Here is an 18,820-nt window from a genome sequence, read left to right as displayed (position 1 = left end):
GCAAACAGAAAGGTCGAATGATTCAGCCTCACAGCCATCATTGTGTTTGAACAGAATGGAGCAAAACAGTCATCTCTAATGCTTCACACACCAGTTTAACTGATCCGGGGTGTGTTTCTCAAAAGCATCGTGAGCAAAGTTGATCGTACAGACCATTGGTGGCAGTGATTCTACGATCTACTTAAGCTTAAAGGATTAGTTCACTTCAGAATTCAAATTTCCTGATAATTTACTCTCCCCCATGTCATCCAAGATGTTCATGTTTTTCTTTTTTTCAGTGGAAAAGAAATGAAGGTTTTTGAGGAAAACATTCCAGGATTTTTCTCCATATAGTGGACTTCACTGGGGTTCAACGGGTTGAAGGTCCAAATGTCAGTTTCAGTGCAGCTTCAAAGAGCTCTACATGATCCCAGACGAGGAATAAGGGTCTTATCTAGAGAAACCATCTGACATTTTCTAAAAGAAATTTTAAAAAAATATACTTTTTAAGCACAAATGCTCGTCTTGCACTGCTCTGTGATGCTCCAGGCATTACATAATCACGTTGGAAAGGTCACGCGTGATGCGGGGCTTTTTTTGTGTGATTGTTTAAGTGACAGAACACTGGGAGACACAGTGCTAATGAAGCACATATTGTAACAGTAATGTATCACATCATGTAATCATCATGTCACATCAGTAATAGCACACACCCGTCCTACACTGCTGAAAAGCTTGTGTGAGTATGATGACAGACGTCACTGTTGATGAGATGAGATTTGATTACTCAACCAGACGGCCTGCTGGACCTTTGAAATGTGTTTAGTAAAGAATTCAGAACAAGGTCCTTCAACTTGAAGACTTGACTCTCCCATTCCCTGTCCGTGCCTCCACAGGACTCTCTCTGTCCTCTTGTTTATGGATTATGTTGATTTTGCTATTTCTATACGTTTCTCCAAAGATCTCCTGAGTGTTATGGATTCTAAATAAAGACAGTCTATTTTTACTCCGACATCTCATTCATGCGTTCTGCAAACCAGTACATAACATTAACATAAACAATGAAAAATACTTCTAACGCATTTGTTAATTTAAGTGAAAGTGGACCTATAATGCCCCTTTCACAAGATGTAATATAAGTCTCTGGTGTCTCCAGAATGAGTCTGTGAAGTTTCAGCTCAAAATACCCCACAGATCATTTATTATAGCTTGTCAAATTTGCCTCTATTTGGGTGTGAGCAAAAACACGCCGTTTTTGTGTGTGTCCCTTTAAATGCAAATGAGCTGCTGCTCCCACCCCCTTTCCAGAAGAGGGCGGAGCTTTAACAGCTCAACAACAACAAAGCTGGAGAATCTCACGCAGCCAAAATGAGGATTGTCAGTAACGGTGTTCAGCCTTACATTGTTCAAACCGGAGTCGACACTGATGGAGAGACTCAGGAAGAAGTTACAACTTTTAGACGTTTCTGAATGGTTAGTGGATAAATTTATGTAGTTGCTGTGGAGTTGATTCAACTCATCCACTAGCATGTGCCGTCATGTTAATCTTTTGTGTTGAATTGACCCTCGTTTGTGAAGCAGTCCGGCGTAAAATGACGGCATGACAACAACACTCTACTACAACAACTCTTCCTCTTCTCTAAAGCAGCCCAACATGGCCCCGCCCCCTTTGCTGTGTGTTCTTGGGGGCGGGGTTTATGTAAATTTTAGGGTTAGTGATGTCGTTGGAAGAAGCTCGTTATAGTCCCTACCAACCTTTTAAAAAGTGATTTCTGTAAAAGAAAATATCTCTCTTTGCATTGAACTTTGAGTGTCGTAACTTTGCAGATGTTGTTCATGATCAAACAGCAACATTACATACTAACTAAAGTTAAAAAAGTTAAATCATAATCAACCACCCCTTAATGTTAATTTCAGCATTCACTAATACACTCTTAAAATCAAGTTTTAGGTAATAATATTAATATTATTTAATGGCTCTGCAGCTAAAATAAACTAAAAACAAACAGTTGTATTTTCATTCATTAACATTTACAAAGATTAATAAATACTGAAACAAATGTATGACTCATTGTTATTGTAAAGTGTTGCCAATTTTATTTGTAATCCAGTGAATAAAAGAGTTTTGTTTCTTAAAGTCTAAAGCTCTTGAAATGCATGACTCACTGCAGTTTCATTTTAATGCAGTGTTATACGCCGTGTCTAAAGCATCAGAAGACGTCGAGCTCCAGCAGGCCTTTTCTGGAATCAGTAATGCTCTTTCAGTTTGTTTTCTAAAAGCTCCTTTAGCTCAGTTTGTTTGGACAGTTTGTTTTTGGCTGCTCTGGAAGCAGCTGATCTCTGCTCCATTTCACTGAAGTTGTGCCGCTCACCCTGGGAAGGCGAGGGTAACGTCTGCCTCCGCCGGCCCGCTGAGACACCTGGTGTAACGCCAACCCACATTCCTCCTCTGTGTTCACTGGCGCTCATTAAAACAGAATGACTAACCTCACCACTAATCCATGAATATCAACATCTCAGTTTGCTCTTGATTCTAATTCAATGGCTTAATTGCTCGTTCAGTGTCCAGCACTGAAAGTAGAAGGTTTACTTTTACCGTGCAGCTCAGTGCTTCCCATAATTCATTGCTTTTACCTAAATCAGTGCCATCTGTGGGCCTCCTTCTTTGTCTGCTCGTCTGCTCAGGGTTTTCTCTTTATGAGCCTGCTGAGATGAAAGGCCTCTCTGAGAAACACTGTAAACTGTTTAGATACAGCGAGACGTCATTACAAAGTGCATCTGCGGCGTGAGCCAATCGCAGCGCTCACACTTGGTTTTGTTGTCAGTGTGTTAACGGTAACGTCTGCCACTTATTACGTTTTATGAAGCAAATATCGCACACTTCAAAGCGATTGCGTCAAGGGTAGTCAGGGAAGCTTCGCTTTGAACGCAGAGATTTTGCCTCAGTGTGCCCAAACTTTTCTTTACGGTGTTAGGCAGTCAACAATAAAGCACAACAAGCTTGCGAAATCTTTGTTTTCCTGCTGACATTTTGGCAAGATACCATTATGAATATTCTCCCCTTATCTTAGTATTTAAAGAGGAGATATTATGCCCTTTTAGAACAGTTTTCATGCTTGAATGTTCAAAAAACAACCCATATGTATATGTGGACTTACTCTACTGAGCCAGTTTCAACACACTACTCACTAACTCAACCAGGCCCCGCCCCTTTATTCTGCATATGAATTATTTAAATGAGGAATATTGTGAAGAAAACTCAAGACTACAATAAAGGCGTTTCAGGGAGTTCAGAAACACTGACACTGATATAGAGAAGAACTGGAACTTTAAGATAGATGAACATGGACAAAAGCAGAATAGGTGCTCTTTAAGAAATAACAGAGTAAACATGGTTGTAAACATTGTTAGAATCACCAATACAGTTTTTAAGATTTACGCTCTGTCAGAGAACACTGCAAAAGTTTTATTATTTATTTACTTGTTTGTTAGGGATTTTCAATGAATCTTTCGGCAGCTTACACTGACAGGCCAGTAGGTGGCGGCAAGTGACTGTTTTTATGAGTGATTCATTGAATCATTAATTCAAATGATTTGTTCAAAATACTGATTCATTCTGGAAACACCACTGCTGTGATGGTAATTCTGCTCTGGTTTGTTTGACAGAATGAAAATAGACAAAGTAACTGAAAATATTGTGTCGCAAATGTAAGTTACTCACGTTTACTGAACTTTTGTATCATCATAATTTCACGTGCTGTTTGTCAACACTCCTGCAGCTCAGAACTACTATGAAGAATCAGTCATTAATGATACTGATTTGTTTTTCTATAAACCCTACATACACGAAATTTACTTAATCTCGAGACGGACACTGAAAGTAACGCGAGTGTGATTCGGTAACCATTTTGTTGGATTCATCAGACTGATTCAAACCGTAACTCGTTATGAACGAGTCTTTTTGAGAGTTTAATTCAAAACGATTTACAAGAGTGAGTTGCTTGTGGATCAGTCTACACTGGTTAATACTTTAACTTTTTTAATTCACTTTTAAGTACTGACTCATAAGAGTCTTTTGTTCGTGAATCGCAAATCACTCCTTGATCGCAATAAAAGACGAGTCTGTTTCTGTTATACAGTACAGTGTTTTATCTCATCATCACATTCATTTCAGATTACAAACTCAAATTAGGTAACCGTGAAATATGGTTTATTATGCTTTGGTGATGATGTTTATTCAGATGGCAGAGATAGACTTGAGCTACAACACATGTAAAAATCCCAAGAATTAACATGATTTTTCTGCACTGTGTTGCAAGAAAATGTTTTGCTGTGAAAATCAGGGTCGTTTCTGTTGTAACGCAACAAGAATTCACTAAATAAAGGAGAAAAATATAAAGCAGGCTACACCATAATCTCTTTCTCTTGAATACTTTGACCATTATTGTGATTTAGTGTTACCTGTTTGAGAAACTTCCCAGTCAAAGTCTTTCACATTCAGTTTAATAATAGTGTTTAATATTAGTTTGCTAATTGAATTGCGTCTAATTATAACTTGCAGGGCAATGTGGTGTTATGTTAAAATACACATGCATTATACAAATACACAAAGTATTTTTTTTTTTTTAGTAACACTGAAAATATACTGTGAATTTTGGAGAATTTGCCATATTTTCCCAAACTCTGTATCGCAAGACATCTGCAAAATATTTGACTTGTTTGTGTCTGTGTTTGTATTTGTGAACTAGCTCTATAGAAACTATCATCCTGCGTTCATACGCAGCTGAATCAGCTCTCTAACAGGTTTACGTCATGCAGACGTTACGTTGATCTTTAAAGATCTGAAAGCGAGCATCTTCACAGCTGAGGAGTGTGGATATGGACGTGTGAGTATGAGTTTCAGCTCGCTCTCTGAAGAGGGTTGAATGGGTTGTTTTCATTAAATGACTCTCGACTCTCGACTGCTCACTAGAGCACGGAAATGAGATCCAGACGGGCGAGCGCTCTGAGCGAGGATACTGGGAATCGCAGGCTTTTATTGAAGCACAGAGTGTTTTTGTGTGTTTTTAAGAGGCACTGCAGCTCATTGTTGCACTAAGAGCTCTCGTAAAAAATCATTTCATCTTAAACGTTGCTTTGGCTCAAGAGGGACTTCACAGTTCTGACTGCATGTGTATATATTTACCTTGTGTTAATATATTTTCTCCTATCCCAGTTTAATATGCAGAGACAACTGTAAGTAAACCATGACTTCCCAGAGAGTGTAAACACTGAGGCTGTGTGGCGCTATCAAAACACTGAGCGCTCCACATGTCAGCAGTGCAAGTTCAGGATGGGATGACCTGACCTGACTGAGGGATGGAAGTACGTAACCGTGTGTGTGTTTGTCTCGCCGCAGCGTCCGAGGTGCAGACGCCGGGAACGGCATCCGAGTGTTCATTCCCGACATCGGCATGTTTGTCGTAGGCCTGGTCACATGGCTTCTGTGCCGCAGTCTGGAGAAGCCGCCGCTGAAGGACGTGTCGCAGCACAACAGTGACTTTGAGGTGGACGACCAGGTGAGAAACACACTTTTACACGCTCACAGAAATACACAAGAATGAGCAGTTTGTGTTCTTCAGTGTGTGTGTGTGTGTGTGTGTGAGGACTAGAATCTGAGTGTTGATGCTCAGGCACTATCACAATATATTTTATTCCATATCATTCTATAGCAATATTTATCACAATATTCATTTCATTCCATTAAAGGAGAAGAAACTGCTTTTCACAGATAATAAATGCTTTAAAAAGATCAAACTTACTCGAGAGTTTATTATTGAAAGTGTGGATTATTTTTTTTTGATAAATATCGATTTGTCGTCCACTTCTACTGCGATATAGTTACATCATCTCTCACCCGTATCACTCGTGCTCTGTCATTCTCACACCACATGACTTTCATCGAGCAAACACTGAGCCAGCATCTTCAGGTCCGTCTTCCTCCATCGCTGCGGGAGACTTTCACTTCTAGCCGGAGCCAAAGGCTGCTTTGGCTGTAAATTATGATCCACGGCTCTGTGTAGGAAAATACAGCGAACAAATCTATCTGGATGAATACTGATTATGCAAGTGCAGTTTCTCCACAGGCTGTCATGAGCTGGATTGTTCGGTCTCTGTATATCAGATTCTGAGTTTGATCAGCTCACGTATGAGAACAGGGATGGAAAATCCAAGGAAGATGACCTAATCCAAATAGTAAAAGCATTGGTGAAATATTCACATGGTTTTGATTAGATATATTAGCATTTTTTCCCAATATGACAGTCTGAAACGACACATAAGTGTGTGTTCGCGTCAGCGAGGACTCTCTGTGTCAGTAAGTCATCGGCTGCACAAGTAAACTAGTGGAGATTCATGTGGCGTAATTCACTTTCAAGAGATCGTTTTCTCACTTACTGGATCTAAAAATATACAGAATCTTTTAAATATAATGTGTTTGACCAGTTAATTGATCTAGAAAGAATAAAAATATTTTAGTGTATTGATTTCCACTAAGTGCTTGCTTTGAATTTGATCTTCTGCCTATGAAAACATCTCCATCCGCACAACGTATATATAATTCCTGCCTATAGCTTATGGATGCTTATGTAGCTAAAATTGCATTATGAAAACTAAAATGAAATATTGATGCAATGATCAGAATCCAGACGTGTGTCTATAATATTTCTGCATCTCTTCATATTTCATTAGACAAGACTGTTGTTTTTAGTAGTTTTACTTAAAATATCAAATACTGCCAAGACCATCCTCAATTAGTGTCGAATTTCATAACTTTTTGCTGTACAGTTCTTGGGGCTGCCATAGAAGAAAACTAACAGAGGAGCCATTTGAAGAAACAGGAGTTGATTTCATTACAAAACTAAATGCGACTCAGAAGCCACACAGAAACACATCACCTAAACAACACTAACAGCAACAGCACTGATTCCTTATGGAACTGGAATGTGCCGTTCTTTTCTTGAACTTTAAGGAAAGATCGTGTACGTGTGTATTGTTCTGGTTAATTTCTGCCCATCCGCCCATCTCTTTACCTCTTCACGCTGCACTGGTAGAAAGGGTTTATTTTTGATGGCTCCTCTCAGCTTCCTTTGCAATCAGAGTCAGTGTTTGTTCAGGTAAATGTCCTGCTTGATATCTGAAGTCTGGGAATCCAGACAGAGAGTGTACTGAATCTGTCACATGGCACGTGATGTGTCTCTAATTAATAAAGTGTGGAGCTCGTTAAAGAGAGCTGTGACTCCTCTGGCAGATCGTTCGGTTCGGTGTTTTCTGAAAGAGTCTCTTCTGCTCACCAAAACTGATCAAAAATACAGTAAAAACAGTGAAATATTATTACAATGTTTTCTATGTGAATATATAGTAAAGTGTAATTTATTCCTGTGATCAAAGCTGAATTTTCAGCATCATTACTCCAGTCTTCAGTGTCACATGATCCTTCAGAAATCATTCTAATATGATGATTTGCTGCTCAAGAAACATTTATGATTATTATCAGTGTTGGAAACTTAGCCTTTAAATGTTTGCTGATTATGAGATCATGCTGTAAACGCTGATATGAAGTTCTGTCAAGAGAAAGTATGTTATGAATGTAATTCTTCATGGCTTGAGTCTGTATAATCAAACACACAAGCTGCTGTGATTATCATTTATCTTTTCATAAACCAGCGAGAAGTTTAATCCACAAAACATTAATCATCATTTCAGCGTTTGCTTTGTCACACACACCTTTCCTAATCACTCACTTTCTTAATGCCATTAACAATGCATTTGCATTCCAACACGTGTGTGTGTGTGTGTGTGTGTGTGTGTGTGCGTGAGAGTGTGAGTGTGAGTGTGTGTGTGTGTGTGTGTGTGTGTGTGTGTGTGTGTGTGTGTGTGTGTGTGTGAGTGTGTGTGTGTGTGTGTGTGTGTGTGTGTGTGTGTGTGTGTGTGTGTTCAGCAGGTTCACATCTGGAATACATTTGCTGCTGTTGTTTTTTCGGTGGCGGTGCTAGAGTTACCAACCTCCCCCAACATTACTTTTTCTTTCTCTTTTCTTCTATATTTCTCTCTCTCTCTCTCTCTCTCTCTCTCTCTCTCTCTCTCTCTCTCTCTCTCTCTCTCTCTCTGATCCATATTCTCTCGTGAGTTTAATCCTCCTCTGTCATATACAGTAGGTGTTGGTGTGTAAACAGGCTGTGGGACGGCAGGTCGTTTGTTTGATGGTGGTGAATGTTGGTATTCTCTCTCATGCTCAGATCTTTATGGATCGTGACAGGCAGATAATTAATACCATGCTGTAAGTGTTTAAAGGTGTGTGAATGAAGTCAAGTTGTTTTAATATTATTATTCTTATTACAGAATCCAAGAAAAACAGGCAGCAGTAGTTCTTCAGGGCAGCATGTAAACAGTGACAGCTGACCATAAAACAGCACAATAAACTCGTACAATCACTGACGCTGATAGATATATACATTAATGAAGGCTAATGAGAAATATAAACATTTGTTTTATACTACACAAGACGTTTTTATGCATTATTTACTCATAATAAGGTTTAAATTTAACTTTCACTCACCAGCCAATCTGACTACTAAATTAAGTTACCGGCCATTCAGAGTTTCTATTAGCCAATAAATAAATAAATAAATAAATAAATATCTGTGACTTCTCTTATAAAATGGCATTTATTGTGTTGTAAACTCCAAGTATAGTTCACTAGGATGAATGTTTAATTGTAATAATGTTGAAAATTGTTCATGAAGTGTGAAACTGCAGTTCAGTAGAACACAATCACAGCCAATCAAATGAGAACGGAGCTGAGATTCTGACCAATAAGATTCCACAGTGGGCGGGGCTAACAGTTCAGTGCCACAGAAATAGAAACCAAACAACAACAACAACAACAACATCTGTCACAGTTTGCAGCTGGTCAGGAAAAATTTTAAATCTGAAATTTTAATTTGGTAGATTGACAGTGATTTTGAAATCGACATAAGAGGGAACGATCACAGGAGGACATGGTTTTCTTCAGATGCCAATAATCTCAAAATGGCCAAATAATGTTATATAAATAGGCCTGGCTGATGCAGTGACCAAAAGTGAAAAATTACCATCTTTACCCTTTATTCAAATATTATTAAAGAATCTGTAAGCACATTGCGTCGTTGTGCTCAGAGTCAGTTGTTTTATTTGTGATAATAACACAATGAAACATGACAAAAGGCATAACTTTTTGTCCAGACTGTCATACAAAGAAATTATGAACACATGCAAAAACAAGAGAGAACCAACCAAATATTAATAACTGATTATGTTATAGTCAATGTATGCTTTTTTTTTTTTTTTTGCATAGTAAAATAAAACCTGTCGCTGTAGTTTTACTTTTTTTGCCAAATAATTGTGCCCAATAAATACCTTAAGTTTAGTGTTTTGTTCTTCCCTCATATTTAAAATATTTTAAAAATATAAACTATTTTCCTCATATTTTGATGGGACTTGTAGGGATATCCCCTCCGGACGTCACTGTTGACCACTACTGATGCACTTCTTAATTACTAATTCAAATCATTCATTAGATATAAATCAAAACTAATCAAGCCGATCGGCGTTATTGATGGACAGCACAAACGATCTCCATTATTTCCACATCTTCACTTTGATTGGCTGATGCGGTGAAAGGGAAATTGCACAAGTCTTTTCTTCCCTATTGTGACGTATATCTGAGTGAAGCGGCTTATGATATGAAAAATAAATGTAGGGCGTGAATAGATGTGGGAACTGATTGGATTGTAGGAAGTTGGGCATTGCTAACTAAATGGAGGCAGATCTGAATGTCAGTTTTCAGTCCGTTGTGGAGGATATTTAGACGTCATTTGGGGGGTTAATGGGGTGGGACGAGATCTCACGATATTAAAATATGACAAGATTTCTCATTGAGGTGAAAAGCTGTCTCGCGATATCACCCATAGATCATGCCACCGCTACGTTTACATCCACTGTCGTTTTGCTTTTTTATGGGAATAAAAAACATTTAATTCAGTTTGATAACAGTCACTTCAGTTCTCAAGCGAAAGCGTCTGCTCATCCAGCACGAGTCGCACACAGTCAGCAGGAATCACAGTTCACTGAAGGCCAGAGGACTGACGAGACCATGGCAGAGGATTCGCTGCACAGCAGAGGCTAAACGTCTCACAAATGTCTGATCCTGTAGAATACACGTCAGCACCACCTCTCGCTGCTCACAGAGTACGTGCGATCACAAAAGCGAAAGTAAAATGCATGTGCGCATTCAAAAGGGATTTCAATACTCTGCATTTTGAGAGCAGCTCCGTGATGTGCGCAAATTAGGCTACATACAATATCTAGATTTCTAATATCAAACCCATTTTGGGCTGGGCTGTGTAGTTGTAACCATCTCTCAGCTCTGTATGATACTTGAAGAAAAATTTGGTCTCTGTTTGCACTTTGAATATTGAGAGAGTACTTTGATTATGGTTGCACTTATTGTTTGTTCTTGTGAACTCAATCTCTGAGCTAAGATTCTCCTCACACCTCTAGAGGTTAACATTTATGATTACGAGTGCACTTGAAATAACCAGATGAAGGTGGAATCAGACCGTGAATCTCTTGTCTAAGTTTAGTCGATGAACATTTGATCCTGTTTCATCTTCCACACGTGGGAATGCTTGACAAACTCATCCTTCACCATCTCATCAGTTCTGTCCATCACGATGATCAGCTAGAGGTATTAAACTAGTCAATGCTGGCTGTTTTGTGTGGGAACTGCACAGAGAGCTCATTCATGCTGCTAATATGGTAAATACAGTGGAGGGAAACTCTGTCAGATTTTTGTTTTCACAGCGAAGCGAGGCTCGTTCAAACAAACAACTGATTTAGCTCAGCGGGGCTTGTATTATTTCAATCTGAGTATATTTAACACAGCACAGCGTTTAGAGAGTTTGACTGGCTGAGAGAAGCTGCGCCGACATCAGCAAACCTCGCTTTGATCTGTTCACCAAACCAGAGCAGATAATGTCTGAAACACTCAGAACATTCAGACTGAATTCCTCTCATGCAGCTAACTTTATATAATGTGAAAGTATATTAATCTTTGTGTGTGTGTGTGTGTGTGTGTGGCATCATTTTGAATGTCAATGGTTCACTCATCCTCATCTTCCCTCATGATTTAGGTCAATACTCAAAGTAAGGCTCCGTTGAGTTTTGGTTTTAAGTATCATTCACCAAGCTGGTCGCTGACCCCAGAAATGTGTTTATCTGAAGCTGACGGATGTTGTTTTTGAAACTGAAGTCTATTCTGACAGTAAGAGCTGAGTTTCTCTGAGTTATGGGTTTGAATGTGATTAAATCTGATGCTCACTTTAACTTCTCTATCCTCAGGGAGAGCAGATGTACCTTAGAACTGATGATTTTCCTCAGAATGAAGGACTGTAATTAAATGAAAATGAGAAATGTTGCTTTGACAACTATATATATATATATATATATATATATATATATACCACTCACTTTCTTTGTAAAGAAACCTAGTGTTTCATTGTTCTGAAGGAGGAATAACGACCTTTTCCCTCATTTTTCCTTTCATAAACACTTGGATAGTGGTTGTAGATAGTGCTGTATCAACAGGCCGACAGGATTTAATCAAGCTACAGACCTTCATCCTGTTACAGTCTTTCTGGATTCATTTAGCCTGTGTTAACGTCATTATGAAGGGAGAACAAGTCACTCTCTGATGCCTTTTATAAAGAATCTTGGAATATTTAAATTCTTTTGCTTTTATAGTGAAGTTTGGTGTATCTTTCCGTGTCAAAACACATGAATTCTTAAGATTTTTTCCATGTTTTATTACTCTTGCGCCTGTAATGTTGTGAAAAGGAAGTGAGTGGTGATGTAATGTGACATCACAGTGAGATAGCAGTGAATATCTGGGTACACCTGGGAATTTTAATCAGCGTCTGGTTCATGACACAGACTGGTGCAGCAGTGGACCTTTCTGACCAATCCAAGCATTTGATCAATGTTAAGATGTTTCATGAATATATAATACCAGTTTGGGGTTGGTCATATTTTTAATGTTTTTAAAAGAAGTCTCTTTTGCTCACCAAAAATACAGTAAAACAATGAAATATTATTCCAATGTAAATCAGCTGTTTTCTATGTGAATATATAGTAAAGTGTAATTTATTCCTGTGATCAAAGCTGAATTTTCAGCATCATTACTCCAGTCTTCAGTGTCACATGATCCTTCAGAAATCATTCTGATATGATGATTTGATGCTCAAGAAACATTTATGATTATTATCAGTGTTGAAAACAGTTGTGCTGCTTCAGATTTTCTTATGATTCATAATAAACATCCATCGTCATGTTTTCAGGAAAAGGAGGATGAAGAGGAAGACAAGAAAAGTGAGAAGCAGGAGCTTGAGGATGAGCTGCTGTTCGAAAACTTCGAGCTGGGCGATGAAGAGTGTGCACTTCCTGAGGAGGAGGAGGAAGTGGACGCGGAGGATGCAGAACTCGAGGAGGCCGACGGCGAAGAAAGTACCAAAATGAGGATCCTGCGGCAGATAGCAGACGTGGCGTCCAAACTCAAAGAAATCATTGGCAATCTGATTACTACTGCAGGAAAAGTAGTCATAACCATATTATTGGGCCTCACAGGTAGGTAGTGTTGAGACCGACATCACTCACGACATACGATCAATAAAGCAGCGTTCATTTATGAGCTGGAGCTAAACACAAGCTCAAGTGCGCTTATATATCCCAGAGCTCAAACATAAAGGAATATGTAATATATGTAATATGTAATATGATAATGTACATCCAGCCAGTTGTTATTGCAGAATAAACCCTGACAGGGTGATCAGGACTCAGACGGCTACTTGTCACATTAGTAAATAATTAGACACAAAATATTGATTAGAGTTGAAATATTTTATTAGCTCATTAAAGACAAATAATAATTTTTTTAAATAATTGTTTATCAGTAGAATTCCTGGTGAAAAACTAAATTTCCCATGATGCTTTATTGAAAATTCCACCAATCACAGAGTCTGAAAAAGCAAAACACTCCAAAAGAGCTTTTTAGCCTGCGAATGATGTAATAAAATCTCTCTACGCTCTCAAAATACTTCAGCGTTTGTATAAATATGCATATTTTGCAATAAACTTAAAAATAATTACATTAAATGAGTAATTTTATGTTTCTCCATCGTTTTTAATTCGATTATGGTGTTTTCCAGCCCATACACGATTACACAAGAATAACTGGTTTGATCATCATAAACGAGTCATATCCTCTGTGTTTAATTGATTGGATAGCATTATACTGTAAAATGTTTGTTAATATAATGCAAAAATAAACAAAATAACATAAAAAATCTAATGAAATCAGTCCGATGGTTCCTCTGGCAGTAACGAGCTGCGTGCCGGCCGCGCTGACGATCACACCTCTCAGATAATGATATAGAAAAGATGACACACAGTACGGTATCATGTAAGTCTAAATAAACAGTTGTAATATTGGTGTTTATTAAGTTAAGTTAATTTAATGTTCTTCTCAAAATTGGAGTCTTTCCATTGACAATAATGCAGGCGGAAATTAGTTTGCGGCACTAATCGGAGCCGGATGTGACGCGGACTGTGATAAAGGCATATTAGGTACACAGTCTTGTACCTTCGTCTTCGATTTTAAAAAAAGAAAGGTTTGCTTCAAATTAACAAAGACTTTTTAAAAATCCCTTTAAAAGAAATGAATGAAAACAATTGTTCCGGAACCAGCGCCGCTGAAAGGGGCGGGCACTAATGCGCTGTATTGACGGCGGTCATTATCGGCGAATAACTGACCTCGGAATGTTGCGACTGACCAATCAGAATCAAGCATTTCAGAGAGCTGTGTAAAAAAAAAAGAAGAAATAAAAACATCACCCTCAGTTAAAGTGCGTCACATTTACTATTGTTCACTAATTTTCTCTGACGAAACTCAGTCATGTTCATAGGAATCCACACATTCAGGTGATCGTGAAAGATTTCCACATTAGATTTCACAACCGGTCCAACAGAAAGCTGCTTGTGTCCTCTTTCATACATCACTACATTATTGCCTGCAAAATTCAACAACATACAAATATGACAATGATAATCTCAGGTACTGATTAAGAGTGAGATGGAGAATTGACCTTTAGAAAATAAATTAAAGGAAACAAGAACATTCAAACTATGAGCAAACAAAGACCGTTTCAGTCACTCAGTATACGCTTTATTAATGTTGAAATGGTGTAATATTTATGAATTTGATTGTGCTCATCCATTTAGACTCCGCCCACGCGCTCTTCTGATTGGCTGTGATTTTTGATTGATATTGTCTCATCTCGTAGTCGCCTCTGGTGTGGACACAAATCACTTGTCGCTGGAATCTGATTTTTCTCTGCCTTCTTCTTGTTCCAGGCATGATGCTGCCATCTTTGACCTCCATTGTGTATTTCTTCACCTTCCTGGGCCTGTGCACCTGGTGGTCTTTCTGCCGCACGTTCGACCCGCTCCTCTTCAGCTGTCTGTGCGTCCTCATGGCCATCTTCAGCGCCGGACACCTCATCATGCTCTACCTCTACCAGTTCCAGTTCTTCCAAGAGGCCGTTCCGCCCGGAAACAGTTACGCCAGGTGAGACAGCAGAGCCTGTTACCTTTCAAAGCCGGGGTTTTAAAGTATGAAACGGAAGTTGTGCTCGTCTTTTCTTCTCTATTGTGTCGTATATCTGAGTGAAACGCTTCTGGAACAAGAACAAATGTAGGGCGGGGCTTGATTTTGATTTGCTATTGGTGGATCTCATGTGAGTGACAGGTTGCCCCGCCCTCGTCATCAGAGAAGAGAAGAGATGCTGCAAGAGGGAGGAGAAGATATTCTGATGAATCTATGAATTGAACACAATCATGAGTAATCGTTCAGAATAAACAGCTGCAGTCTGTGATGAAGTCTCAGGAACACTGCTGCGTGTTTTCAGGATCAGTTTTGTAGACTCATCTTTTTAAAGCATCGTGTCAAGGCTGTTTCTTTGAGCACTAACGCTTGACTTGTTCAGTCTTGCTTGAGTTTCATTCAAGCAGGTGAATGCTTGATTTATGCTGCTGCTGGTTTTGCACATAAAAGGTTTACGTCTCGATGTACGTGGGTACAGCCGGATCCCCTTACTGTGACCAATGAGATTACACTGCTGTCTGAAAATGAAACGCAAAAGGAAAATTCGATTAGAACGATCCGGCGAGCGGGAATCCTTCATGTGAGCGGCTGTCTGGTGGCCGATGGGTCAATCATGCTAATTTAGCGATCTAGCCTGTGTGTCACGTGGCGTTACAGCGACTGGCGTCCGGTGTCCATCTGAACCAGGTCAACCTGTCAGTAAAGACTGAAGAGAAATGGACACTTCTGCTTCTGGATGATCATTGAGATGCATATTTTATTCATATTTTGAATCAGTTATTTTTATATTTTATTTTAATTTTAGATAAAGTTTTAGTAATTTTTTGTTTTGTCATATATATATATATATATATATATGTTTTTTAATATGTCTATATATTTTTTTTATTTTAGTTTTAGTTATTTTAGTACATCAAGTTAAGCTAAATGAAAATGAGAAATGTTTCTTTGGCATCTAGCTGGAATAAAATAAGTGAATTTTTTTCCCCTATATATTTTACTTTATTTCAGTTAATGTTTATTTTATCTCAAGTAAATCATTTTTAATGGGTTTAAGTTTCAGTTTTAGTTATAATAACTCACATTCCAAGGCAGGAAGGCATCAAGTCACGTGTGAATCCAATCTTAGCTTCGCTTCCTGTCTCCTGAGATAACTTCATCTGATCGGTTTGTGAAGGCTCCATAGTATCCTTCGCTGCCTTTGATATCCCACAATCCTGTGCGCTGTGACAGTTGAGCTAAAAAATAAAGATTGGTGGTGGTCAGTTTGTGTGTTTCCACTTCTCATGTCATTTCTAGCGAGAATTCACTACTGTAGTGATTAAATGTTTGCTTAGTTCTCGCCAAAGCTCGCTCCGTTACTCTGCCTCTGAAGTCAGTTTTGTGAGGAGCCAAACACTGCCTACAGAGTCATTATCTGATAAGGCAGCGAGGCAACGAGTCACTGCCTAAGTTTTTGAGTCATTCATTCATTCGATTTGTTCAAACAGCTGATTCATTCAGGAATGAAGTAAATGGCTCTCTTTATGAATGGACCATTGAATCATTGGTTCACCCGACTGATTCACTTAAAACGCAGATTGATTCAGAAAGGAATCACCTCTGAGACGCACAACAGTTCTGCTCTAGCTTTAAAGGAAATATTTTCTTCTTATTTATTGAACTGTTGTATAAAATCAATATCACATTTGCACTCAAAAACATTGTTATTGCTTAACTATTATATCGTATGATATAAATATGAGACAAAAACTCATACAGCAGCATTTTTGTATTTTAGGGTCAGTCTGACTGCATAAGCTCCATCACACAGTGAGTTGTTGCTCCGCTTCATGAAATGTGAGATGAACTACGCAGGTCTGTGTGAATATCTGTCGAGAAATTGTCCATTAAAAGAGACTGTGGCCCGTTCAGCTCATCATTAAACTCATTTGAGCTGGAAAGTCTTGCTCTATTCGGGCTCAAAGGAGCTACAAGCCGACACATTCAGACTCTATTTCCAGAAGTTTGATTTAAAGAGTCAATATTCACTTTGCCTTCAGAAATCTTGATTTAGTTCAGTGTTGTCTGTGGCGTCTGCCCAGCGTTTCGCTCCAGGAAAGACCTCGAGTGAGTAAAGTGACACAGACATGGAGTCTCAAACTCTACACTAATGCTTTTTTATTTGTTTAAGACTTCCAGTTTGTGGGATGTGAGTTGTGTATTAATCTGGACCTTCTGGATCACTTTTAAACCTTTTAGGTCAGATGGTTTGATTTGACTCCATGTTAAAAAGATTCATTTCAAACCTATATGACTTTCATTCTTTTCTGTGGAGATAATTTAATGAATGTCTGGTTGGGTGAATTCAATACAATACGACTAACTTTAACACAATTATATAGTTTTTATGATGCATCACAATGCTGATGTGAACGATTCTGCATCGATGCATAAAAACGAAAGGTTCGATTAAAAAAAAATGTAATTAAATAGGCCTTGTAATAAAATAAAGTATTAATAAAAAAAAGTTGTGTATGTCCTTCAGAAGCAAAGCATTTGCATCTGATGTTCGCAGATAATGTACCTAATTTCTTGAAAGCAGAAATACAGAAACAAAACTATTTCAAAATATCTGGAGAATCGTTTTATAATTGAATCGTTACCCTCTGAATAGGAATCGAATCGAATCATGAGGGAAGTGAAGATTCACACCGAGAGTGTCAGCAAAAAAACATTGGGTTTAGTCAAGAAAAATCTCATATTTAAGGGATTTGAACATTAAAATTAAAAACCAGTATACTCCTTACTGATTGTGTTAATTACAGTGGACATCCTCACTTTAATGAACATTTGTGATGTCACAGTAATGACCTGTCGCCATCCAAACGAGCATTTGTGCTGTGATGCTGTATAATGACCATCGATATCATTAATCAGTATTCCCACAGGCACATCTAGATGCTCAGGGATGAAAAGCGAAGCCACTGAGACGCTGGTTCTGGTGGTGCTGGCGGCCTCAGAGACTCCAGGTGTTTCTCGTTACGATGGGACGGCTCTTGGCCTGCGCTTAAATTACACAGCTGGTTTCAGGGAGCGCTGCATGTGAGAGAAAGAGAAAAAACAATCAAAGGTGACTCAAAAAAGCCTTTGAGTAACGTAGATGCAATTCTTCTAAATGAAGTCTGGACGGGAGTCTCCTGCGCAGGCCAGTGTTATTCTGACACTAATATTCCCTGACGGCAGCAAGACCCGTTAGCGGCGGATACGGGACTAATTGTGCGACTGTTGCGTCTCGTTAAAATGTGTTGCGAACATCAGCCCCAAACGCGAAGCTGACAACAAAATACAAACACTAGAACAGTAGGCTGTGAAAGCTTCGGGTGTTTGTTTGCGTTCTCTCTGTTACTGTAGATTAGCAGCTGCTCGACAAGACTTCAAGATGGCAAAACACTGCAAATAAACACCATTCTGACCTCTGAGAGGTCCCGTTTTACAATTGTTACTCCGCTGATTTGGGTTGAATCCACATCCTGAAACCTCATACGCTTTCAAAGCCTCTATAAAAGACACAGATACTGCAAATATGTCAGAAGAGGTTTGAACCCGGCTCAGAAAACACACGGCGAATATGAAACGGGCCAAAACACACACACGTGTGAAGGACTCCCGTTACCTTTCAGAAATACAATGTGTGGGAGAAGAATAAAAGAGGCAAAAGAAAGCAAAAAGTGAAGAAATATGCTTTATCAAAGCCTTTCGTTCGACCACAGAGAATTAAGTGGTTTTTACAGGATTTAGCAGGTTCTTTCTCAAACAAAACCTGAGAAACACCCTATTAGAAAAACAGGCGATTTTAGGACGAAAAACAAAGAGCTTCTCTCTGACAATCACGTAAACAGCACAATCGCTACCAGCTTTGTAATGGAGCGCTTGTGGTGAGGACACAGCTTTGATTACACACTAGCTGAACTCGGAGTATGTGGAAATGCCAGAGAAGACTCTATTTTGGGTAGAAAAAATGCTAATTTAGCAAAGCCAGAGATTAGAACCAAATGGTTTTGTGTTGTTTTGTCTGTTGGGTGCAACTGATGCAGGAACTATTGCTCAGAGTCTGCTTGTGTGTCT

At 38.8% G+C, this 18,820-nt stretch overlaps 1 protein-coding gene across 3 annotated transcripts in view; it reads left to right on the top strand.

Annotated features, from left to right (window-relative positions):
- The window catches only part of LOC127506406 (piezo-type mechanosensitive ion channel component 2), a 108,228-nt gene that overhangs the window by 45,034 nt on the left and 44,374 nt on the right, over nucleotides 1-18,820 (top strand). For all 3 annotated transcript variants that reach the window (XM_051882864.1, XM_051882863.1, XM_051882862.1), the window contains exons 5-7: nucleotides 5,378-5,537; nucleotides 12,393-12,678; nucleotides 14,464-14,677. In XM_051882864.1, coding sequence (XP_051738824.1) covers nucleotides 5,378-5,537; nucleotides 12,393-12,678; nucleotides 14,464-14,677 — 660 coding nt within the window. The remainder of the gene's footprint in view (nucleotides 1-5,377; nucleotides 5,538-12,392; nucleotides 12,679-14,463; nucleotides 14,678-18,820) is intronic.

The sequence above is a fragment of the Ctenopharyngodon idella genome, chromosome 23 (genome assembly GCF_019924925.1).
Source record: "Ctenopharyngodon idella isolate HZGC_01 chromosome 23, HZGC01, whole genome shotgun sequence".
In the NCBI taxonomy this organism is placed as follows: Eukaryota; Metazoa; Chordata; class Actinopteri; order Cypriniformes; family Xenocyprididae; genus Ctenopharyngodon; species Ctenopharyngodon idella.
The sequence above is the reverse complement of the archived record's forward strand: the minus strand, read 5'-3'. Positions and strand labels throughout refer to the sequence as shown.